This window comes from Hoplias malabaricus, chromosome 9 (genome assembly GCF_029633855.1).
Source record: "Hoplias malabaricus isolate fHopMal1 chromosome 9, fHopMal1.hap1, whole genome shotgun sequence".
Taxonomy (NCBI): domain Eukaryota; kingdom Metazoa; phylum Chordata; class Actinopteri; order Characiformes; family Erythrinidae; genus Hoplias; species Hoplias malabaricus.
In genome coordinates, this window is record NC_089808.1 from 11,355,477 (window position 1) to 11,382,014 (window position 26,538).

The 26,538-nt window shown below is 37.6% G+C and overlaps 3 protein-coding genes and 1 long non-coding RNA gene across 6 annotated transcripts; 3 read left to right on the top strand and 1 right to left on the bottom strand.

Annotated features, from left to right (window-relative positions):
- The first annotated feature begins 509 nt into the window (after positions 1-509).
- LOC136707789 (uncharacterized) lies at positions 510-1,665 on the top strand. Its single transcript, XR_010804246.1, has 3 exons — positions 510-634; positions 1,105-1,212; positions 1,314-1,665. It is a non-coding gene; the product is annotated as an uncharacterized lncRNA (long non-coding RNA).
- Positions 1,666-3,900: 2,235 nt separating this feature from the next.
- LOC136707154 (C-C motif chemokine 3-like) lies at positions 3,901-7,559 on the top strand. Its single transcript, XM_066681073.1, has 3 exons — positions 3,901-4,104; positions 6,546-6,657; positions 6,834-7,559. The coding sequence occupies exons 1-3, from the start codon at positions 4,029-4,031 to the stop codon at positions 6,955-6,957; spliced, it is 312 nt and encodes a 103-aa protein (XP_066537170.1). The 5' UTR covers positions 3,901-4,028; the 3' UTR covers positions 6,958-7,559.
- A 2,013-nt stretch (positions 7,560-9,572) lies between these two features.
- Positions 9,573-16,722, bottom strand: cfap184 (cilia and flagella associated protein 184). Its single transcript, XM_066681072.1, has 5 exons — positions 16,608-16,722; positions 14,687-14,737; positions 14,004-14,570; positions 12,214-12,756; positions 9,573-10,222 (listed from the first exon to the last, which is right to left on the bottom strand). The coding sequence occupies exons 3-5, from the start codon at positions 14,565-14,567 to the stop codon at positions 9,881-9,883; spliced, it is 1,449 nt and encodes a 482-aa protein (XP_066537169.1). The 5' UTR covers positions 14,568-14,570; positions 14,687-14,737; positions 16,608-16,722; the 3' UTR covers positions 9,573-9,880.
- Positions 16,723-16,824: 102 nt separating this feature from the next.
- On the top strand, positions 16,825-25,616 carry tada2b (transcriptional adaptor 2B). Of its 3 annotated transcripts, none has more exons than XR_010804201.1 (3): positions 16,825-17,120; positions 18,815-20,465; positions 25,160-25,616. XR_010804201.1 is itself a non-coding variant. In XM_066681070.1 (2 exons), exons 1-2 carry the CDS (start codon positions 16,851-16,853, stop codon positions 20,030-20,032), a joined length of 1,488 nt encoding a protein of 495 aa, XP_066537167.1. In that variant the 5' UTR covers positions 16,825-16,850; the 3' UTR covers positions 20,033-25,616. The 3 variants fall into 3 exon arrangements, 1 of the variants encoding a protein (XP_066537167.1); XR_010804202.1 differs by having other exon boundaries at positions 18,815-20,165; XM_066681070.1 differs by having other exon boundaries at positions 18,815-25,616.
- The last annotated feature ends 922 nt before the right edge of the window (positions 25,617-26,538 follow it).

Below are 26,538 nucleotides of genomic sequence, written 5' to 3' on the forward strand. Positions count from 1 at the left end.
TATTCACACTTTCTTCAGAAATCTAGAAATAATAAATGCTAGGTATTTTGTCCCTCTTTGTTGCTGTTGGAATCTTTTTTTATGGGAAGGCATTAAACTAGATATTGGAACATTGTTTTGAAAAATTTGATGGCATTCAACAATAGGGTTAGTAATGAGGTCAGGTAATGGAGCTGGATGCTTAGAGCTCCATCACTACAGAAAACATGGGTACTCCTCCATAGGCTCTATGCTTCTCTAACAAATGCTTGCATTATATATTTATAATGTTATGCCTTGAGACTCATGTGTACATTCACCTAAGAATCGTATTTAATTTCATGCTTGTCTGTGGACATAACACAAGCACCCACAGCTGTACACACTTCATTTAAGCTGATAACCAAAGATGAGCTTCCTGTGAAAATGGCTTTTTTTTTAGTCCACTTCAAAGAATCCCCTCACACAAATTTCAACCACCCATTTTTCTGCCTATAAAATAAGAGCAAGAGAAGATTTGTTTCATTAAGGCTCTCTTCATATCATTGAGCATCATTTCCAGCAGCTGAAGCCACAGTCATGAGTGTTTGTTGTCATTCTCTCCTCTTGGGTCTGATTGTCATCCTGGCCCTTCAGTCCTGTGTGGTGGGACAACGTAAGTTAACATTCATGCTTGATTTTGGCATTGTCCAGAAGGCATATTATGTTTCTGTATGTTAATGGATTTAGCTTTTTATTTATTTATTTATATATTTATTGTGCCCAAATTTCCTAATGAACAAATACTAATTGACTAATTGAGTAAATTAATATAAATATTCCCAAATAACAATTAGATACCTTATATTAAATGGATGTTACCTTACATTTTTAAATATTTAGTAAGCTTTTTAGATGTTTTATTATGGTGTTGAATGGCATTGGTTTTGAAGATTTCCTCTGTTTTATCAAAAATATATTCATTTCATATTAATGTTTAGAGTTTGTCATAGCTTTTGTCATAGCTAATGTCATAGTTTGTCATCTGGACCTGCTGCAAACACAAACATGGTGAAGGCAATTACAGGAAATGAATGAATTTATAAGTTTAAGATGATGATGATGATTAAAATTATTTTCATACAGATCAAAATACTCCAGATGCATGCTGTTTCAATTTCTATACCAAACAAATTCCACTGAGTGCCAGATGTACACAGCTACAAGAAGTGAATGTCCCAAACCTGGACTGATGTGAGTTTGCAACTTTATATAGCAGTAGAAGCCACAGGCATCTTTTATTGAATTATCACAATATATTTTAGAGTAACACACACATTTTGTTTTCTTTTTAGTATTACCACCAAGAAAAACGTGAAGGTGTGTGTGGACCCTAGCAATGACTGGGTGCGACGGGTCATGAAAAATCTTGATGAAAATTATTTTGGAAATTGATCCAACGTTGTTTGAGAATGTCTGTAAATCAATCATAAACTTAACTGGGTGGAAAGAAAATCATCCCTTTTCTCATTTATTGGAAGATTATTGTATAGTCTCTGCTTTAAAGTTTGTGTTATAATTCTACTATAACTTTAAAATTTGGAATTATTACTCAAATGAAAATATTAACAATGTATGTGTGCTTTTTTTTGTCCTTTGAACATTTTTAATGCTAATGCTGTGTATCCTTTTGTAGCAAGAATAAAAGCAGATGCAAAACAATTTCTCAACATTTGAACATTCCTTTTCTCTAAAAAATTATTAAATGTTTTATCTATAAGACAGCATCAATATACCTTCAATGCGTAAGCTCAAAGCAGACAATATACATCATGAAACAAAAAAAGATTTAAAAAAATGGCAGTCAATGGTGCATCAGATATTTTTATTTACTTATTATTTATTTTTTATTTTTGAAAGGACAATTGTATATAGTTATATGTACAATATTCTAGGTAAAAAAAAAATATATATATATATATATAAAAGCCAAAACTGAACTACCTGTAGATCCTCCACTAACTAATGTGCTTGAAAGTGACTGAGACAGGAAGAATATATAATTTGCTTATGAATTGCAAGATGTGTTAGAACAACCAAAATATTTAAAAGTAAATTAGGTACTGCATCTTATACTCAGGGTATTCCGGGTACTGTGGACTGGGTGCACAACTAGAGGAAATCACTGCCCACCAAATGACAACTCAAGTGTTTAAGGCTATATTTTAAACATTCATTGTTTTTTTTTATCATGACTGAAGCACCAATTACATCATATCTGGCAAGGGACTTAGAGACCAATCACAGCGGAAATCTGAGAGTAATTTTATATATATACCAGTGACAACCCTCCTGTTTCTCATTCTTGCTTTTCTGTGAATACAGCCTGCTTCTTTCTCATGTCACCAAAGCCCTCAAATTCCTCAAAATGCATCATCTGCAAGTGAGTTCTTCACACCCAGGAGGCACTTGCAGAGCTAGATCTGTGTCCACTGCTGTGGCTTCTCCTTGGTGGTCCTGAAGAGAGAACTCTGCATCATAGCCTCAATGTTGAGTACACATTCCCCTACAGAAAATGCCTTGTCCCTCTACCCAAGGCCTTGCCAGTCTTGGGAAATATTATGGAAGGCAAGTCACCCATTGTGCTCTGAAGTGGGCTATGTTCAAGGCCCACTTTGATAGTATAAACCCACACATAGTGTGTGTTGATCCCTTCAGCTTTTCATAGAGCCCATCTACCGGGGGAAAAACAGTCTCAGGTTTTGCGTGCCTGTGTCTCTCTTATAGTGCAGTGTGTGGGGGAGAAACCCATAGTGAGAGCAGAGGGTAAAATTTGACCTGATTTACATTCAACCCACTGAGCTGCCCCTTCACTGCTCCATAGAAACCACACAGCCTGCAGTGAGCTGCAATCGATTTTTCTGCATTAAACCGTTTCTTTTTTCTCTCCATACCAGAATGTGTGTTTGTTTTAAAATATTCAGGTTTTTATACTGCTTTTTAAAAACAGATTTCCACCTATTTTTTCAGTCAGAGTTGTTTGACATGAATTGGTTACATTGTATATTTACAGTGCTGGTGATGTGATATCTACCACATGTCTAAAGCTGTTTTATTTACCAAAAGGACACACCCCACCTGTCTACACATGTCTTGGGAAATAGTGATGATGTAATTGGTGACGGTCTACAATACTGAAAATTTTGGTTTACAATAACCTGCATGTACTTCCCTGCATGAATGTAGTTTCATCTATTACATGTAATATTATTTGTGTAGGATATTTGAGGCATTGAGCTATCAGATGTGTGGAGTCTATTCCCACCACTGTTAACTATACTTTCTGTAGAACAAAGCAAATAAACAGTTAAAAACACACAGAGGATTTAAATGCGTCACTACTCAGATGCACAATTTCAGTCCTGTAGTGCAATTGTAATTTTTTTATTTTTATTTTCTTTGTGTTGGCCTATTAACAAGACAGGAATTTGCACAGTTAACTGTTACTTTTTCTGAAACATGGCTTATATCTATTGACCCAGAAGTCATATAAATAAACAACATTGAACCTTGCAGTGTACTGTGTAATTACAAAGCTGTTTTCTGTTTTGTGCATTTATATTTTCCGAAATGTTGTTTCTGATTTAGTCATTTTGAAACAAAAGGACACTTTCACAGTGCTGAAGTGAAAAATTAGCAGCATGAAGACTTTTCAGAATCCTGATTAAATCTTGTGTTCAGTGTATTACTGAAATTGTTAATAAGATGGGGTACTGAGTGCTCATTTTGCTGTTCTGTTGCTTAGTTTGAAGCTGAAAACCACCATATCCTGTAGATGCGGCACATTTTTTCTCTCCCTCAGTAAAGGTGAACACTTCGCACCCTCACCCAACATTCCCCCCCCCCGGCCCCAACACACACACACACACACACACACCACACACACACCCTTTTATACGCTCATAAAATGCTGAAAACTCACCTAGAATATTCACACATTCTGCAATCATCATCATAGCTCTTGTCACACCATTTCTAATTTTTTCACCGGAAGAGTCCAGTCTGCAGCCATGCCGAAGACTTACTGCGCATTTCTGCTGGGTTCACTGGTGCTCATCTGTCTGCAGTCATACACAGCTGGCCACAGTAAGAGAAAAAAATGCACTTTTCAGATGTTTGCCCTTTACACTTTTTAAATTATAATTTCTGCTGTAACATACGTCTGTTACCTACCACTAATAGGTTGGTACCTTAGTGCTCTCTTAACACAAATAGTTCTAACAACAGTAATAGTAATAAATAGTAATAACAACAGATTAACTCTTTTTGGCTTTAAACAGAACCATTCCTTCACAGACCCATTAACAACAGGTTGCTCATCACAAAACAGTATCATTTAATAAAACAAAGGCCATTTGTCCACTCAAAATGCAACTTGAGTTTTCAAGGTTCTATACAAGACTATACAAGCCTATGCAAGCCTTTACTGAAGAAACCATCAGTTCAAGGACAATCTCCATTGCACTGGTGAATCAAAATCTGAAAATTCCAGAAAATTGGCACTGGGTCTTGTTTACCACAGTGTTGCATCACCTGTACTTTTAAGAACATTATATAAATGTTTGAGGAGGCCAGTCACTATAGCTTTGAAAGAGAAATGTTTTCCCATTCCCCTTGCTTGTTGTAGGTTTTCAGCTGCTCAAAAGCTGAGGGCCTCCTTTACAGAATGTTCCTTTCACTCAGGAGCCATGCTGTTGTAATCGATGCATAATGTGTATTGGCCTTGTCTTACTGAAACTTTCAGGTCTTCCCTGAAAATTACGTTGTCTGGATGGCAGCATGTTGTTCCAAAACTTTTATATATTGCTCAGCATTAATGGTGCCTTCAGACATGTGTATGTCACCCATGCTATGTTCACTAATGGTCTCTCATAGCATTAAAGATGCCAGCTTTGAACTGTGCACTTTTAACAAGCCAGATTTTCCCACTCCTCCTTGGCCTGGAGGATACAGCATCCATCATTTCTGAAAAGATTTTCAAATTTTAATTTGCTGGGCCACAGGAGACTTTTACATTTCAACTCAGTCGAACTTAAATGAGCTCAGGCCCAGAGAAGGTGACAGTTTCGGGGTCCTGTGGTTCCTTCTTTGCATTTCTAAGTTGCAACTTGCACTTATGGATGCAGTGGAGAGTTCGAACGTCACACAAAGATGGATTTCTCTGGATTTCTTTAATCTTATAATGATATTATTTACTGTAGCTGTTGAGGTTCTTTGCTATTTTATTTTGAGAAATTTTATTCTTGATTTGTTGTATTATTTGCCTCTGCACCCCTTCCCATATTAATTTCTAAATGTCATTGGCCTCTTGCCAAATATACTCATTTTTACCAGTCTTTTTGACCCTATCCCAACTTTTTTAGAACCCGTTACTTACATATATTTAAAAAAATAATTACATTTTCCAGCTTCAACATTTGAAATTTTGTTTTTTGTAACATAGCACAAAAAGTAAGGAAATTTGTGTTTGGTAGATTATTTCTTTGTTGAAACAATGCTTCTTGGCAATAAATCTTATACCTTTGGAGAGCCTGTTAATTTCCCTTTTAAATGGTGCCACATTTGTAAGGAGCATGCATTTGTGGGATAAGGAGTAGAGCTGAGAAAAAATTGCCAGATCCTCTCTGTCAGTGCCAAACAGCTTATTCTGTGTGATGGTGTGGGGCAGCATCTCCCTCACTGGAAAAACTAGGCTTGTCATCACTGAAGGAAATCTCAATGCAGAGATATCGAGATGTAATTCTGTAACCAGTGGCAATCCCATATCTCTACAGTCTGGGACCGAACTCTATCCTCCAAGATGACAACACTAGCCCCCACAGAGCGGGGTTTATCAGAGAATACCTCCAGAATGTGGGAGTGGATAGGATGGAACGGCCTGCTAGTGTCCTGACCTCAAACCCATTGAACACTTGGGTGTGCTGTTCGTGCCACAGTGACCAACACAACCACGTTGGCTGACCTGCGACAAATACTGGTTGAACAATGGCAGTGTGTGACCAGGCTGGTGACCAGCATGAGCAGGAGGTGCCAGGCTGTTGTGGCTGTGTATTGTTCTTCCACATGCTACTGAGGCTCCTGTTTGTTAAATTAATAAATTGTTAAAGCTTCAATCATTCGGTCCACCATACACCAAATGAGTCAATGGCAGAATAAGCTGTTTGGCATTGGCAGAAAGGACTTGGCAAATTTTTCATGGAAGCAACCCACATACTCAGCTCTACTGCTCATCCCTAAAATGCATGCTCCTTACAAATGTGGCACCACTTAAAAGGGAAATTAACAGGCTTCCAATGGTATAAGATTTATGGCCAAGAAGCATTGTTACAACAAAGAAATAATCTACCAAACACAAATTTCTTTACTTTTTGTTTATTGAATATAGGGTTTAAATTATTTCCACATATTTGCAATGTGTTTTTATTTACATTATGCATACATGTTTACTTGTTTGTGTTCCCTATTCAAAGGCATAAAAAGATTTTTAAATTGCTTAATTTATTTTAATGTTTAATATATCCATACAGATGTAAAGGCACCAGAGGATTGTTGTTTTAATTTCTACAATAAACCAGTCCCAATAAGATCCATCGCATCATATATAGACACAAGGTCTGAGTGTCCAAAACCAGGAGTTGTGTAAGTTTTCATTCTCGGAATTAATTAAAAAATCTGAAATGAAAAAACCTTTTTTTTTAGAACTAAATAGTTCATGGTCCATAGTGACTTTGCATCATTTGGGTTGTTTTGTCCTATTCCTGCTGAAATGACATCTTTTTCAGTGTACATTACCCTTAATCTTGTATCTTCTGCAGGTTTACCACCAAGAAAGGTTTTCGTATCTGTGTGGACCCCAACTTCAAGTGGGTGAAACGAGCCATAGACCAGATCGACTTTCGAGATTTGGAAGAGTCAAGCACTGATTATTTTGAAAATTAAAAGCATTCTTTTGTTTAAAAGGTTCAACCTGTAATGACTGTATATGAATATTCATATTTCTTCTCTGATTACAAATTTAAATATAGTCAGAAGTGGCAAAGGGCAGAGATCAAGCACATATATCTCAATGAGAGATAATACACAGGTATGAGGTGTTCTTTGTAGAGTGATTTGTAGAGTGGTCTTAAGGCGTTTTTCCACAACCGTACATGAGGTGTCTCCATAGTCTTTTAATGATTATGGCTGTATTGTAGATCATGATCGCAGGCTTTTATCTTTAGTCAATGATTCTAAATGATCTGTCCAGTGAATTGGGTGTTTAGGTTGTTTATTCCTTGTTGTATATGGTCACTGTAGGTTTTTTTTATTTTCTACATAATTGAATAGTAACTGCCCTTCATAATGTGTGAAAATTTCATGATGAATGGACCAATAGAAATGCTCCAACATTTCTTGGAATAAACTCTTCATACTGACTTCCACTGAAAGTTATGAAGGCTTTTTCAATCTCTTATGAACTTAATATTTTGGAGTTGCATGGAGATGTTTTCTTTTGATAGCAACAACATTTTAATCATTATTATATATTCATTTATTACTGGACTTTTTACACACAAATCATTTCTGAGGTCTACTGTGGTGAAGTGGCATGACATTGAGCAGTAAATGAGACATTGGGTTTGCTTTTATGGACTTCACAGAGCCTTCCAAGTAAGTTTCAGTGTAAAGCAGCAGTTTATTTTAGTGTTCACACACAAGAAAAAGATCAATACAATATTTATCAAAAGAAGGATTTAAAACTCCAAAACTTTTTAATTGATTTCAGTGATTTCTTGCAGTCACAAAAAAAGTTCATCAGACTAACATCAGTCAGAATAATATGGGGCTTCAGCTGCAAAGCCACAAAGACCTCTCTCACAGGATTCTCTCTCTACCCTCATTTCCCTGTTTGTGTGACCCACCCAGTCTTAAAACCTTTTGCTCCTCCCTTATTCTATTAGCGCTAAACCACTTACCACTGGAAGTTCATTATACAGCATTATACAGTTTACATGCTTTTACATGCCTATTTCCACACAGAGATTAGAATAAATATTTAATCCAGTGTCTCTTCATGACAGTTCTTATACCAGTAATATATATTACTTTATTAATATATTATTAACTTTTACTTTATTAATAATATATATATATATATATATATTTGGTTTCATTATTTAAATAAAGATTAAGTAGCCAATTTCAAACATGATGTATGCTGACTTGTAAATGTCTTTGACATTTATATAATTAAAGTTAAAGGTATGTAAAATAATAAATAAATAAATAAATAAATAAATAAGCCATACTGAAAAAATCTAAACATTTGATGTATATTTAAATAACATTTGATACAGGTTTGAACTCTTACTTGAATTAATTTTTTTTTACTATTAAAATGGTCATTTGCATAAATACTGTTCCTCAGGCTTTATAAAGCATCCTAATGAGCCACATGCACCAAAAGTGATAGGCTATGTGAAAATGTCCTTCATGACAACGACTCTGATGGCAGGTGGCAGCTGTACTTGTTAGAAATGTGTTTTAACATTTTCACACAGGTTTGAGGGGAACTGTAAAAGTCTGTCAAAACTGTAAAAGTAGTTTTTTCATTAGCATTAGCGCCTCCAAGTGGCCAAAGGTTATGTTTACAGGGAAACACATAAGGGCAGTATTATAACTGTAAAATATTATGATAACTGGCCATTTTTAAGCCTGTCAAATAGCAGTTGGCCGATGGTGGTCAGAATTTTTAACATATTCAGTTGTCCTGAAATTCTCACATATATCCCTGAGCAAGCAGCAGGCAAATGTTCAGCTTGATCAGACTGGTGGATGCTGTGATATTAATAACTAAGTGTTAAAGCACTTACTATTGACATAAACGCAGCAGAATGGACAGAGTACTTTAAAGTACTGTCACAAACAGACCTTTAATGTACAACTGCACAACTGCTATTAAGCCAAAAGTTGCAGGTGTTTATGAAGTAAATGATGCAGTACATATTTCTTGAGATTGGGCTATTTCTTGAAAATAAGTTTTGTTTTGTTTTGTTTTGTTTTTTAATATATATATATATATATATATATATATATAGTCACCATTGCCTGACTTTGCTCTTCATAATGTGCCATGGGAAACAGATCTGGACTGCAGGCAGGTCACATTCACTCTGTGTCTACAAAACCAGGTTGTTGTAGCACATACAGAATTTACAGAGGCCTGGCATTGCCATGCTGAAAAAATAAAAACATTGACTTCCCAGGAAAAGATATCTTGACAGAATGTCTCCATATCAATGGAAGCTTCTTAAATATGCAAGTCACCCATGACCTGTGTTTCAGCTTGTTTTCATGAAATGAAAGGGTGACAACCACTGATGTCGCCCTCATACCCTTTCATTTCATGAAAACAAGCTGAAACAGTGGTTTAAGTGGTTTCATTATGGGATAATTCTGACATCACACTAAGAAGAAAATTCAAAATACAATTCATTAAATATCAAAGGAACAGTCATTTGATTCAAACTTTGATTCAAATATACACAGGAGTGAAGAACACCCTGCTGGTTCATTTATTCAGAAAAATAACAGACTTAGTAAGAATTTAAAAGAATGCACAGTGGTATAGATATTACTTATCATATGCAAACATTTAGGCACATATGACCAAATAACTTACATATGACCAAAGAATTACTGATTATTTGCATTTGTGAATTTGACATGTTGGAAAAAACCTAGCATGACATATATAATATTTATAATTTCTAAACTGCAGAAAAACCTATATTTATATTTGTTCCAAGCAGTGGGTGAGTTATTTTTATTGTTAGTGTCATTGTTATGTGTGTCTGTGTGTATGTACGTGTGGGTGGGTGGGTCAGTGGTCCATTGTTCTGCTCTGCTCCAATTTTTTCTTCACTCCAGCACACTTTAGAGTCAGTTCAGCATGGCGCCTCTTCAGAGTCTCCAGTTTGGCCTCCAGACTCTCGCAGGTGTCCACTTTCTGCTCAAAGTCTCTGAGCAGCGGTTTGTTTCCCAGAAGGCCAGAGGTCTGACGCAGATGCAGGTTATCTGCCCGCAGAGCGTCCCTTGCCTGCTTTGTCTGAGTTAAAACGTCCTGCTTCCTGGACAGCGCAGCATTCATATCAGACAGCTCAGCTTGTTTCATCTGATTCTCTGTCTGAACAAACTGGAGCTTGTTCTTCACATGGGTCAGTACCTGAGAGTGCAGATACAGCCTTAATGTCTTGCAAACACTGAGCATAATTTATTTGTGAAGTTTATTCATATGGCAGTGGATTCATGTTTATTCATGTTTAAAGCCTCTGGAAACCCATTTTGAATTTTTGTCTTTTTTTTATATTTCTAAACATGGATGTTATGTGAAATGGTCAGCAATGTTTAAAAAAAAATCAGAAATATGATAAATCTCTCCTCAAAAATGACCAGTACTGCTCTCCTCTCAATGTAGAATGGGCAGTCCAAAAGTGGGGAATGCTTATGTCAGTATTACCCTGACCAATCACAAAGGTTACCATAGCCACGCCTCTTCTTTGAGTCGAAGAGACTGGTAAGCTAAAGCTTAGGAGACATCAGTAAACGATTTAGCTAGCTATCCAGCTATTAACCAAGCTATGGGGAGAGAGTGAAAGACATAAACAAAGCAAACAGAACACAAAACAATACAGAACAAACTTGAATTAATCTTGACCCACTCGGTCGGCAGCACATTGCAGATGGTGGCCACACTGGGCCGACGTGTGTAGCGGCGCAGATAAAAGTCACACGTGGTCAGCAGTCACTCTAAAAGGCATCCAGTACATACAATTATGTTAACATGTATAAAAATACTAACGCGAAACCACACCACAGACATATAAAAGACAAAAGACATTTCTACCCGCCTGTGCCATTTTATTGTGTAATGTTATCTTGTGTAAAATGACAACCGCAGTTCAGAGTAAAAACCCAGTGACTGCTCTGTATCGGAGCTGTGTGTTGCCATGGTAATGTAAACAGCATTCTGTTCTCCAGTGATAGAGAGATGTCAGTCACACATGGTCAATAATTATATTGGACCACGCCCACATTGTTTTCAGAGAGCTCTAAGGTGCATATTTTGGTCATTTTTGAGGAGATATTTATCATATTTCTGTTTTTTATTTCAACTTTGCTTTGTCATATAACATCCAAGTTTAGAATTATACAAAAAAATACAAAATTTCAAAATGGGTTCCAAGGGGTTTTAACTGATTACCTCTAACACACGAAATAACATCCTTGGATAACTAAAAGGCAACATTATATTAATGAACTCACTACACATGTCACTACAGCTGTGTGTCAACAACTATAACTTTTATCAAATATTGAAAGCCTGTTAGTGTATCAAAAATATAAATTCATTAGTAACAGTACTGTATGTGGATGTAGATGTAGCAATTTTCTGAATCACAAATGATATTTGTATTTCACTATGAGAATTATTAATTTTTGATCCCTACACAGATATTACACATTATATTCCACAGAAATTTGTGTACGTATTGCTCAGGCCCAAATGCCTCTCAGTTCTACATGTCATGCCGTGTTTGAGTGTAGAACTATGTAGAGAGCAGGAAAATATTTGACTCTAAACTGAACTCACACAACCAATCAGCACAGCAGAGAGAGAGAGAGAGAGAGAGAGAGAGAGAGAAATACAAACATATAAGAGAAACACATACGCACATGAAGCTTGTCTGTCTGTGTAGAGAAGACTTGAACAAACTTTCTGATACACATACACGAAAAAGACTAACCTTATTAACAAAAACAGATTTAAATTAACAAATTAACAAAAAAAGGAACTGGAAAATGTTTCTATCGCAGTTGTTTATGCATATTCTGGATGTGTTTTTCGGCCACATGAGAAGGATTCTTGGAAATGGGACATAATTATACTTCTGGGATGTAATCAACCTATAAATGTGTCCTTAGAAGTATGCAGTCCCTAAACTGAACTGGCATACCTGCTCAGATCAAACCCAGAATACAGTTCTAGCTTCCTAAATGAGACTAAAGGCTTGCCCATCCATTATGTATTACTGCCAACCCCAAACAAAGCAGTCAAGAACCAGGCCTGATTTAAATGCTTGTTTTTCATATCACTGCTTGCTCATTTAAGAGTGGATTGCCTATTTGCTTAATGAAATAATTATACTGCCACACCTGCACAGTGTTGGTGATTTTCCTCCTTAGTTTCAGCAGTTCTTCATTGCGTTCCTCTATCTTCTCATTGTAAGTCTGGTTCTCAATCTTCAGTTGTTCAATATCAATTGGATGCCACCCTTCAATCAGCTTTTTCCCAGCCTTCATCTCAGGTTCCATCCTGATCTTCAGCTTGATGTTCTCCAGCCTAACAGTGACAAGCTCTTGCTGTTTTTTCTGCTCTGCTTGCTGGAGCTGCTCTGCCTTGGTCTGAGCTGCCTGTTTACCAAGCATCTTCGTCAAAGCTGCAACAATTAGCTTGTACTCCACCTCTTGTTGAGCTCTCCACTCCTGCTGCAACTGCTCCAGCTTCTCCTGGCTCTGCCTCTTCTGTTCCTCCTCCTGCTGCTGGTGGAGCTCCAGGTCATGAAGTTGCTGCCACTTCAGACCCTCCATCATATCCAGATATTTCTGGTAGCACTGCTGCTGGACATTTATGACATTTTCTCGCTCTGGGTGAAGATCTTGACCCATCTTTTTGTGGAAGTAGTCAGCAAGCTTGACCTGGTTAATGGATATGAATTTGTAATTAAAGTGTGTCCTAATATGAAACAAGTATTTGCAAAGAAACTGAAGAGGAAATAATTATGAATACACAAATTACTACTAGTAAATCTATATGTATAATCACAATTGACTATTACACCTTAAATGGCTACATTTTTAGTAATAAGTCATTAGCTATTTATTTGTTGAGGTTCAATTTTAGCCCACTTTGGCATAACATATTCAGTTTTACATGTTTATGAACATTTCTGTTTTGGACTATAAGATATTTTCAATATCCTCCATAAATTGTATACACTGTAGATACATTGCATGTGTAAACATTTGTAGGCACTTCAAATTATTTAATTCTGCTATTTTAAAATGCACAAATGTGTGCACAGCTTGTATAATCTCAATAAAAAACCATGAAATATCAAGCTCTGGAACAGCTGTTAACGTTACCATGCTCATTGCATTAACTAAAGGAGTGTAGATCAAGTACCATCCAATTGGAGCTTTTCCACTGCATGGTACCTACCTGGTTTGGCTTGTTTTTTTTTTGTTGTTTTTTTTTGGCTTTTACACTAGGCAAATCTGGTACTTTTTAGTACTTGCTTGCATGCACTTACAAACAAGCTGAGTAGGGACTAAACATGACGGTAAATCTTGCATAGCGCTGATTGGCCAGAGAGACTTGTCAATCATCACGCAATGCAAATTTCCAACACAAACAAACTATCTATAAGATCTCCAAGCTACAGTAGAGATCACATTTGTTTTTATGTGCCTCACAATTGTAGTTCATTATTGTGGCGGGTAGTAAACAGCTTGTAACATAGATGTTGTGGTTTTCAAAGCTCGTGGTTCCTGTTAGAGAGTAGGTTTTGCAATGCCACCAGCTTCATTTTGCTGGGTAACAGTGCTAATTGAAAAGTGACCAGGGACGAGAGCTAAAAAGCGCATCAAGGCATGCCTAGCCGAGGTGACTTGCTACTATTAATGGGATAACCAGAGGCAGATTGTGAGATACAAATCTACTCATCCAGTATCAGCACCTGACTTCACTAATGTGGCAGATTGCCATCAAATTCTCACAGAAATGTTACAAAATCTAGTATAACTATTCCTTAGAAGAACAGAAACTGTTACATCAGCAAAACTGCAAAACTACTTATTGATATCCTTGATTTAAAAAGAAATATTTGAAGAACATACAACAGGTGTGCATACATTTTTCCATATATTGTATAGACAAATCTCACCTGTAGCTGGGAGTTGACATAGCTGAGTTTGTCTCTCTCCATCTGCAGGTCCTGTAAAAGCTCTAACATTTCCTCATAGTTGACTTGGAAGTCGTGTTTCTCCTTCTCCAGCAGATCTGGTGGAGGTTTGTCCTCCAAACACAGGTTTTCTGGTTCTGGAGTGTGTGTATCCAGCACCAAAAGCCCGTCATCTTCCATCTCATCCTCAGGTTTAACACTGTCCTCCTGGGAGTGATGCTCTCCAATGAGGAGCTCAACATCTGGAGCTTCACCCTCCTCAAACGTTTCACTGGTTGGAAGATCTGTGCAAGCTCTTTGGTCTGATAAGTGCATGGCATTTTCAGACTCTTCTCCAATAACCAGAGGCTCATCAGTCTCTGCACAGTTCACAGGAACAGTGTCTGAATGTTCTCCTGCAGCAGACTCTGCTTTCCCTACTTCCTCAGGGTCTGTGGAAACCTCAGAAACATTTGCTTCCTTGCTGTTTACAGCAGAATCCACTCCCTTCATCTCCTCTGAGTTGTATGTATCAAGGCTCGCATCCTCCACTGAAATCTCTGCCATTTTCTGAACACCAGCAATGGAATTAAGTTATTTATTAAGTGTGTATATATGCACAACAATAATATGATTGTTATGAAATGTTTGCAGTTATCTGATTGTTCAAGTGATTATGTAAATACCTCTTGTGATTTCTTAGATTGGATTCAATCCATTATCCGATTCCATGAAATCTGATAAAGGGAAATGCTCTTTAGATCAGTAATTTTGGTTTTCACGGCATGTATATATTTTCTCTGGTTCTTTGGTTTTCATGGTCTGGTCATGTGCACAAACATACCATTATACAGGTTAACGCAGAGCTGTAATGCAAACTGCAAGTACCACACAACACATATTGATGAATATTTAGTTGAGTGGGTCGGGCTAAATAAACATATTGTAGCAGATGCCGGATTCTGCGTGGGGCTTGGGGGCTCACAATGAAGCGTCCATGCTTAGCAACTCCCACTTTCAAATACTGCCCCATTCATGTGCTCCATTCTGCACTATTGCCCTTGTTAGGGTATTTAAAAAAGGTTGCTTGTTGGCAGAATAGCTGTGTCTCAATATCAATCTCTGAGTCCACCACAGTTTACAGACACATTAATCAACAGAAAGATAAATAGACACAGACAGACAGACTGGTAAGCAGATAAACAGGCAAATAAACAAAAATAAATTTGTGTGTGTAAAGGAATAACATTTTGTGGTAGACATCTAAAGTCCCACTGGGTTATTCATTGACTCTACACCTTTGCCTTCATTCAGTATGCACAAATCTAAGAAAATGCTAAAGAACACACCTCTTTCTCTTCTTAAACCTTGGCCACTTTTCTGAAGTTTAGAAGCCCTGCCCAGCACATTAATTGAATTATTTCCTTAGATGTATGCCTTAAGAATCACTGGCTGTGTGATTCTGCCTATTCAAGACTGTCCTTGTAACATAGCAGGTTCAATGCAGAAAGGCTCAGCCTTGGAATTGACTGCTTATTGACTCCTCATTAGTTCCAATTTAGTAGTCATTCATTCATTCTTTTATAGTCTGTAACCACTTATTGAATTCAGGGTTGAGGTGGGTCCAGAGCCTATCTAAAATCACTGCGCACACACAATCACATTTTCACTCACACACTCACACCAATGGATATTTCTGAGTAGCCAATCCACCAAACAGCATGTGTTTCTGGACTGTGGAAGGAAACCCAAGCACCCAGAGGACACCCACAAAGACACAGGAAGAACACACCACAGTGACTTTGAACTGTGTGACATGTTTGCATTCAAGTAGCCTGGTCAGGAAACAATGAACACCATAAAAAAAAAGTTGTTGACAACTGAAATTTGAAATGTGATTGGTTGGCGTTGAAAATGATTGACAGTTCTCCTGCTCATTAAGCACCTCCCACTGCAGCTTACATCTTCTCTTGGAAGTTGGGACTCATCAAAATGAAACATTTTAAATTCTTACTAGTAATGTTCATTGTTGTGGCATTCATGTAAGCTCATTACAATATTTCACATAGAACTTTAAGGCACTGACACAACACTGTCCAGAACCAGAAAACCTGTGTTTGGAGGACAAACCTCCACCAGATCTGCTGGAGAAGGAGAAACAAGACCCCACTGAGTGGGGTTGTGATAGATAAATTGAGAAATAGAAAAATAGACACAGGCAGTCAAACAGACAGTTTGTGTGTAAGGCAATAATAATACGTGCTTGCCATTTAAAAACATGTGTTTATATAAGTTACATCTGTTAATATTAAGATGAAAAGATGTTAGAAACAGTTGGACAGAGATAAATCAACAGGCATATAGAAAAATAAAAGCTAGACCTACAAATAAATAGAGCAATACTTTGACATGTACACAGAAAGATGAATTAACAGATAGAAAGAATAAAAATTAATTTAACAGAAACACAAAATGATAACTAAGAACGACAAATACATGTTTCTGTGTTTCCATAAGAGTAGTTATAATACACTTTAACGAATATATCGTAATAAACAGAGCAATATTTTTTCTATTAAATATTCGATGTTAGCCCTAAACACTCACCTTCCCTGCAACTCTCATTCAATAATAAAAGAAAGAAACAAATTCGTGTTTTCCTACACGTTGCCCCGGAGACGGCATTTTTAGAGCCAATCAGCTTTGTCATCGATGCTTGTTTATGAATATTCATGAGCGTCTTGCTGCACGTAAGCGTGTGATTGATATGAGGCGTGCGGGGGGCGGAGCGCAGCGCATGCGCGGAAGGGCGGCAGCAGCAGCAGCGGTGTCAGTATCAGTGCAGCAGTAATGGCGGACCTGTGTAAGAAGTACTGTGTGAACTGTCTGTCGGACGTGAGCGAGCTGCGGCTGCGCTGCACGGACTGTGCAGATATCGAGCTGTGTCCTGACTGCTTTAGCGCCGGGGCAGAGATAGGCACACACCGCCGCTGGCACGGGTACCGGCAGCTGGACGGAGGACGGTTCGCGCTGTGGGGAGCTGAGGCCGAGGGAGGATGGACCGGCAGAGAAGAGCAGAGTCTGCTGGACGCCATCGAGCAGTACGGCTTCGGAAACTGGGTACAAACACTACACTGTACTTTAACTCCACAACTACACTTACCCTCACTTCATCTCTAGTATATGCTCATTCAGGGCAGAAGATTGATGAGCCTGCTCCTTAAGAAAGTCAACCAAGGGAAACAAATCAATTAAAAAGTAGTTATACCTCAGGTTTGGACATTCACTTGGAAAATATAGGTAAACTTGAATATTGACAAATGCTTAGATTTTTATTATAGATTTGGACCGTGAACATGGGTCAGAAAAGACAAAATATAGTGACCATTATCTAGGTACAATGTAAGATAAAAAATCAACTCCTAAACTGGTTGGTAATTAGGGTTAGACTGATCAGAAAGTAGCAGAGCCTACTGGATGCCAACAAGGTACAACATAAACACAAACTCAAATCATAGGCTAGTTATTAAATTGAGGTTAGATTCATCAGAAAATATTGAACAGCAAATAGGTATGAAATATTCTTAGGATTGAGAGATTTTTTTAATGGTTAGATTGATTTGAGAGGAACAGAACATGCAGAATGCTAAAGCACTTGGTGTAAAACATCTGTTAAACTACAATTTTGAACTCAGATAATAGGCTTCTTCCAGTTAGCTTGGTTAGAAAAGAGTAGAAACTGCTAGGCATCTACTGAGTGTAAAACTTTCCTATACTTTCCTAAAAGAGCACTGATGTGCAGTGCTAGGTCGAAAGAAAGAAACTGACTGCTAAGTCAAAGTTACATATTATTATGTGATTTTTAATTTTGAGGGTCTTTTTTGTGGCATGGATAGTAATAGATTGGTAGAAAAAAAAAACACCATGTCCTAACTGCAAACAATGCAATCTGGCAACACGGCAGAAAGGCACGACTTGTCACAGTATGTCAACACCACAAGGGTCAAGTCTGTGTGTCAAGTAAATCAACTACTGACCAATCAGAGAACAGCTCAACTCTTCACTTTACAAGTGTGAGCACCCTAATATGTTGTTTATTGTTTATTATAGCAGCAGAGTCATGCGCCCTATCAGAAAAAAGGTGTCCGCATTGCGTTATGATTTTAGTGGTCAGTGTAGTTGTGTTTGTTGTGAGCATTCTGGTTTTTAGATTGTCTCTCATTAAGGTTGCTTGATATTTTACTTTTGCTTAAAGAAATTTCTTGCAAAATACCTACTGTGACTTTTATTCTATCTTAAAATTGACAGATGGTTAGATTTATAATACATGTGGATATTTACATTTAATTTACTGGTCCCTTAGCTTGTAGATTAGTAGAAATGCCTACTTCTAAATATTTTAGGTATTGGTTTATATTTAGCATTACTCATGTTTATATAGTATTCTTGTTTTTGCAGTTTTTAGTAAAACTTTAATTTTTTTAAATTATTCTTTAAAGAGGCTTTGAGCATCTTACACTTATATGTCATGGGAAACATTTTTCTAAAATTGTGGGTATGTAGACTGGCTCTCACTCTCTGTCTGATCGTCTGCCTGATTATATTTGCAGTTAGTGGTCTCCTCCATTGAGCTCCCATTCATGTAGCTTTGGTTGCAGTTGCAGAAAGATATGTTGGAGATTTTTGGTAGCATTGTGTTGTAGAGTGAGTTCGAAGGTGGTAAAATTAGCAATTTAACATGAGGAAAGTCCGTAAAAAAAACCAAAAAACTGTTGTCAGTATCTGATCATTATTTCTTCTGTTCATTGATTTAGGAGGACATGGCTGCCCATGTCGGACCTTCTCGCACCCCTCAGGAGGTTATGGAACACTACGTTAACATGTACATCCATGGCAACCTGGGTAAAGCCTGCATCCCTGATAGCATTCCCAACCGTGTGACAGATCACACATGTCCTGGTGGGGGTCCCCTGTCCCCCAGCCTGACCACACCTTTACCCCCACTGGACATTTCTGTGGCTGAACAGCAGCAGCTGGGATATATGCCTCTGCGGGACGATTATGAGATTGAATACGACCAGGAGGCAGAAAAGCTCATCAGTGGGCTGTCTGTCAACTACGATGATGAAGATGTTGAGATTGAAATGAAAAGAGCCCATGTGGACATGTATGTTCGGAAACTGAGGGAACGGCAAAGGCGCAAGAACATTGCGAGGGACTACAACCTGGTTCCTGCTTTTTTAGGTCGGGACAAGAAGGATAAAGAGCGGGACAAGTCGAGTGGAACAGGGGGAGCTGGGTCAGGAGGTGCGAGTGGCCCTGGATTGACTGGTGGAGGTACAGTGACAAATGCTACAACATTGGCTGGGGCAGCGGGTTCTGTGGCAACAACATCTGTGTCGGTGTCTGCAACACCGAAGAGGAAGATCACGAAGGAAGAGCGTGAACAGCGGATAAAGTTGCGGCCTTTGTGCCAGTTTATGGCTCACCGCGAGTTTGAAGAATTTTTTGACAACATGCACAAGGAACGATCTTTGAGGGCAAAAGTACGTGAATTACAACGCTACCGTCGCAATGGGATCACTCGGCTAGACGAATCGGCTGAATATGAGGCTGCAAGGCACAAACGAGAAAAAAGGAAAGAGAACAAGAGTTCCAAGAGGGGTAGTGGAGGCGGTGGAGGGTTGGGGGGCTCGTCTGGAATCGGAGGTGGTGGTGGTACAGGAGGTGGAGCTGGGGGTGGAGGGGGTGGGGCCATCAAAGAAGAAGGAAAAGATGGGGAATTTGCAGCCATTGAGCATTTACAGGGCTTTGAATTGCTTTCAGACCGCGAGAAGGTGCTTTGCAACTCTCTGAACTTGAGTCCTGCTCGTTACTTAACTGTTAAGACCATCATCATTAAGGACCATCTGCAGAAAAGACAAGGTGTCCCAGCAAAAAGTCGCCTCCCTGGCTATCTGGACAAAGTGTTGAAGAGACGAATCCTCAACTTTCTCACAGAGAGCGGATGGATATCCCGGGATGCTGCCTAATGTTAGCTGAAGCCTTAGCTTCCCTGGAGACTGTGCGCCTTTTTTTTTCAATGGAATATTACAAGACATCTCATGGACACTTTGTAACGTGATTGGATATACTTTGAATCATCTGCTTTCCCATGAAGAGCAGGTAGATGTCCTGGAGTGCTGGGTGAAGCCTTAGCAACCCTCACAACTGTGTGTGCGCTTTTTTTTTCTACTGTTTTACAAGGAATTTCACTTGAGAACTTGCAATGAGGCGCACATGTTGTGTCTTAACCTAGATCCTGATTCTGGTAATAGGAACATAAATGTGTGAACACAATTTCATTAAAGAGAAAGTATCACAGGATTTTGGGAAGTCTGAGGTAGACTTTCATATATTTTTGCTAACTGACAGAAGTCTACTGTGTATCCTCTGGTTCATGTTTCCTGTGGGTTTGGTGTTGAGGTAGGCCATGCTTATAGCATCCAGTTTTATTATGAAGACGACAGAGGTGATATCTGTTTCTGTGTGAAGAGGAAGTGTCCTCCCAAAGAGCAGAGAAAACCGAGAGGATTATGTTCTGATTGTGGAAGAGTTGTGACGCAGCCAAATAGTTTTTTCTTTTGATGGAACCTCAAGTTGGACCCTTTTTTTTAAATATAAGCTCAATGGTTGTCCTGGCAGGGTATTTGTTGATGCTAAAGTTTACTCTGTAGAGACCAGCCTCAAGTTTCTGTTAAAAAGGTTAAATTTGGCATTAAAGACATTGTTAATTTAAAAACAAAGAAAACAAAGCTAGAAAAACACAAGAAAGACAAACACAAATCATAGCCTATGTTCTGCTGGCCAAATTTTTGTGTAAGATTGTTTTTATTCCACTTTCCTTCTGGGGATGGATCAGCCTGCCTTTTAGTGTTAAAACCATTCACATTTGTTGGTTACCAGACTTGGAAAAGTATAAAGAGTTTCTCCTTAGTTCCTCACTCATTTTTCCTTCTCATCAGTTAGTTTAGCTCATTTTGTGACTTATGCCCTTGTCCTCATATACATTTTTTAAGAATATTCTACAAGGCTGGAAGCATAGAGGTTTGTTAAACTGCAGGTTTTTCATTTTCCTTTAAGTGCAAAGATTACATGTTAGGCAATGAACCTTAGGCAATGTAGTCTAGATAATATTCTGAAATTTCTGAAAATATGGGTGTGCCATTACCTGGTAGACCTGCTATGTGCATCTGGTCAACTAGACAAGTTTGCTAGACAAGGATTACATTTAGTAATTACATCTTGACTACACAACATTCTGAATGGGGATTCTTCATGGAAAAAAAACATTTAGTCCAGGACTTTCCTTCATTTTCCCAGGAAGTTGACCTATAGTGTTATACACTGCCAGTCTTACAGTTGTGTTCTACTGAGGTTTACAGAGTTCACAAATGGTCCATGGCATGAAAAGATAATTCTAAGAAAAGCCTTTATATTATGTGGAGATGTTAAAACTTGAATATATTGATACGTTTATTTCAGTGGAACCATCAGTTTAAAAGTTCTTTAAAGATTCCTTTGTTGTATTCCTCCAAAGAACCTCTAAGAACGTATGCCATAAGATTTTGTGCTTTTCTGCCTCAGATTATCAGTTAGAATTAAAGAACATTCCTTGAATTATCCTCAGTTTTGATTTAAGTTATCCAGCTTTACCCTTTATTCAGTTCAAAAGCCAAAGCCAAGGGGGTAGGTCACAAAGATTTTTTTTTTTTTTTCAGTGAAGCTAGAAATCTTAAGTTAAAGGTTTTTCAATAGTTCTGACTCATGGTTGTTTGGCAATAAGAAAGTTTGAGTTCAAATTTCTGGCTAATTGAGAAAATATTTTGAACTACGGAGGACAGGCTGAAGTGTTGTGTGTTAATTTTTTCCCTGACCCATGACATCAGGAAAAAAAAATCACAAAATTGCTGTACCTATGCAAGTGAAGGGGAAGAACTGTGATCTTTCTCAACTATTTTATTACAGTGAAACATTGAAGATTTTAATGACATGCTGACATATCTTGCACAAGACAAACAAGGAAGAGAGAAATCTGTTCTTAGAAAAGATCTGCAGTGGAGGAAAGCTGGTCTTTTTTTCTGTCACTTTTTATTTTCCCCTAGTTGAGAGCTTTTGTGCATTTGCCAGGTTGCAGTCTCTTTTCTATTTAAATGTAAATTATGCTGTCAGAAGGGTTGCATGCCTGAATACGAACAAGGGAAGAGGACAGAGAGAAGCAGAGGAAGGGTGTCTGTTGCTCTCATTCTGTTTTCTCCTTCACTGGCTCGTTGTCATAACCAGACCTTAGTGTTTGGGTTCTTTGTGTTCTATGTACATCATGCTGAATGCATAAAATGTCTCAAGCTACCCACAAAAACTTAGCAAGCAAGCTCTTTGTGGACGGTGTATGGTAATCACTGATTAAAATGTGCCACTTATAATTGATCAGCTACTTCAGCAGCAAGGTTTGTTGTAAGTATACTTAAGCTGGATAACTTAAACCAAATCTGAAGATTGTCATGCAGGAATTGGCAAAGACCTCTTAGCTCTTGTATAATTTTGAATTTAGGCTTATATTTGTCGGATAACTGAGAATATCAGAGGGTAGTTTCACAAAGAATTTTTAACTTAACCAGACATCTTCAAGTGTGTCCAATATAGAAGATACTCATTTTGGGCTTAATTTAGTCAGGTTTATGGAGCAGAAGATAATGAGCCCAAAGTGAGGATTGTCTAACCGGACGTCTTAAGGATTTGGTGTTGAACTGACGTGTCAGTGCACCAGTGTTAAAGCGTCTATTTTTAGATGCGAATAACCTTAAGAAATTATCTTGAAATGCACTCACATTCAGGAACTGAATTTAATGCTTTTAGTGTCATTGTTTTTCTGTTCAAGGTCACCGCTAACATATGTTGGTGTTTAAGTACCAAAAAACTTCACAACAGATCATTTTCAACATCCCTCCATCCCTTAGAATTGAACAGTCTGGGTTGGTCACTGTGCCTTTAAAGCCCCACCCACACAGATCTGTGTATTTAAAAAAAAATGTATCTGCATTTCTGCCTCCCCTCTACACAAAAACAGCATTTTAGGTCACTAACCGTTCCCCGAGCATGTTTACAGACAAAATGTTGAGGTCAAACAGCATGTCTTTATCTGTTTGAAATTCAAATAGATCCTCACTCCTTATATATCGTGAATTAGATAAGATATAAAACTACAACGTATACGTGCAGAAACACTTGATTCCAGATTTCAACATATGAATAAATATAAATGATATTATATTAGAAATATGTAATTCACTATTAAGATATGGATTCAGTAACTTTGACTCATATAGTGCACTACATACGGAGTATGAAGTGATTTGGTATTAAACCTCTCATGCTTTATGAGGTTTTGATTTTTTTCTTTAAGGGGTACTACGGCCCCCTAGCGGACTGACATGATAAGGAAACTGTTTTTGTATGGAGGGAAATCTTAGTTTTTAAAAATATACAGATCCATGTGGATGGGACATGACTAACATGTAAATAACCTCTGTTCTAGTTGGCTGCTTGTATTGTGCCTCTTTAAAAAAATAAAAATAAAAGCCGCCTCGACCGAAACACTTAACTTCAGTGTTGGTTGGTAGCTTTGTAGCACCATATGATTGGGTTAAATCTAGCTAGTGGGTGAAAGTGGCATTGATCTGAAAGTAAGAATATGCATGTATGGTACGTGTTAAGCGAATGGGCCAGGTAGTGTTGGAAGGCTGAAATTAAACAAGTAGAAACCTTTTTAAACTTGGTGTATCCTTATCTCTAATTCTCCGGATCAGAGCTCATTGTTAATGAACTATTTTGGCAGAAAAAAATGATCACACTTTTTTTTTCTCTTGACCCCAAACATAATTAATCAACCAGGACCTGCCTGACGTTATAATTGTTTTAGTTTGACACTGGAGCTATGAGGCTGATGCGTCTAAAAATGGAGGCTTATTAGCCCACCAATCAGCATCACCTAAACCATTGCACCCTTGACTCTTAACACACAGGGTTAATTTAAGTAGTTTCAGGAACGCTAAATTTATTTCTGTACTTTTGTACATGTTTACATATAACATTTAGTTGTATGCTATTCTGCAGCTGGTCCTAATCATGTAACAGTGTTAGCAGTCTTGCCCAAGGAATTTATAGGTATAGCATTGTGTTCCTGTCTGAGTTGGGAATTGAACCCTGGTCAGCAGTGTTACATGCTGTACCAACTAACTGTTTGTGGCATAGTCAGATAACATATTGTTTTTGAGATTAGAGCTGAGCCATTTCAGAACATCTGCCTGTGATTTTTGAAATATTGCAACTGTGCAATATTGCTATGATTTTAATTTATTTATTTTATTAACTTAATGTTTTATGACCAAAATGCCTTGCACACGGAATCTGTGGATCTTTTGATGTTTGAGCACATGGAAGAATGCTCAGTCTTTCATATACAAGGTCAAATGTCTCCCCAAATTAAAACAGGATATAATTAAAACTGGTTGGTACAATGTGGTGGGTAACACCATTGCACCCCATACAATAAACTAGGCTTTGATTCCCAGCACCTGACTTCCATTGAAGGAGTTCTCCTTCCTGCAAAGTTATTATTTTGAAGGTATTTTTTTTAATAGCAATCATATTAAACTTTTAGCTCCAGTGCTAAAACTAAAGAAGCAACCTACAGACAGCATCAGCAGGTCTCAGCTGATAGATTACATTTGGGGGCTATGGGTACATTTTTTAAAATTATTATTAATGTTAATTGTCAAGAACTGAAGGAATCTGTTGATCAGGTGTATTGTGGCAAGAAAATCACCGGGGAGGATGCAAATAATAGTTTTTTTCTTTACTGTAGGTTTATTATAAATGCCCATTATAAACACATCTTCTAGTCCAGGATTCAAGTTTGTAACCAATAAATATAAAATGCCAAATAAACTTATCACGGACCAATGTTCCCACTCTGACGCTTTGTGAATGTTTTTCCAAAGGATTAGTTTAAGGTTTTAATATTTTTATTTCGTGGACAAATCATTTGCAGAAGAGTGCCATGAAACATGGTAGCCATTTCTTGTTTTTTATTTTATTTATTTTTTCCCCCCTTTTTCTAGGTTTCTTGATTCCATGGTTCGGCAAATGGCTTCTCTCTCCTTTCACTGAGTTGAACAGTTGTATTTTAATGGCCACAGGAAATATGCTGTTTAGGAGACTGTAAATATGTTTCTATTTGTAAGATAATTTAAAGATATGTAGGTGTGGGTAGGTGCTGAGAAAGAAGAAACGATCTGTGAAATGTAAAGTATTTTATTCCAAATGCATTTTTATAATTTTTGTACAAAAAAATAAACAAAAAACAGGAAGAAGAAAAACACTGAAGTGAGTGTAGCAGCAACATTATCCCCATCTTGTAAAAATTGCATTGTTTATTCATGTTTGTGTTTTTTATTTTTTATTTTTTTGGTTTGTTTTGTTTTTAATAGTTCTTCAAGTTTGTAAAGTGTTCTGTATATTGCATGGTTGAAAATTTATATATTTTCAGACCCGTTGCTTCTCACTGCCCATGATATGACGCATTCTATTTTGTAATAAAGTGTTCATACAAAGTCAGTTTTCTTTAGTTTATTGTATTTGTTAAATCATGTGTTTGTTTTGCTTGCCGAGATTACAGCTTTACAGTTCACTCTACAGTGTAAATATTGTGTCATCTAGGTAAAAACAGTTGTTGAGTATTTGTTCTATATTTGCAGTCATTAGCAAGAATAAAATGGGTGCCAAGTCACATGTTTGTGCACACACTGCTTGTAAAATCCCAAAACATAAGCATTTATCAATGAAATGTTGCTCTGGAGCAGCTATACATGAGATTGATGTCACTATTCTCAATACCAAACTTCAGCTAGAGGGGTATAAACTGCCCCCAGTATTGGAACTGTGTTCTTTGGAGTGATGGAACATCATCCTATACCCTCTGAATGAGTATTGGTGTGTGTTCCAAAACTAATCATCCAACATCATTACCTGGTCATAATACAGCTCTCTGTGCTGAAAAGTCTGTTACTGAAGCAAAATGTGGCAAAATTCGAGCAGATGTATATTCAGCAAAATAAAAGGTCAACACTATGACTATTTCCACTTTCAAATTGCAGACAGCCAGGGTTGCCAACACAAAAGGAACCAGCCTCATCAGCTTGCAGGGAGGGTCTTTCCATATGAGCTGCAGGCAAGTGGTAAGAGAAGAAAGGAGTGGACTATTTGCAGGTTTATAGATCTGTGTGCACTGAACAAAAGAGTTACATAAGGCACTTTAGTCTCAAATAAATAAATGCCATTTTGAAATACATGAATGAATAGGGGTTTTACTAGTAGAAAGGAGTGGACTGCAGTACATTTTCATTTCAAAAGGAACATTGAATGACCAAATGTCTTTAAATGTTTGGCCACACAATGGAAGTTTGATTTCACAACTGATTTTTTTCATATAAAGCAGTAT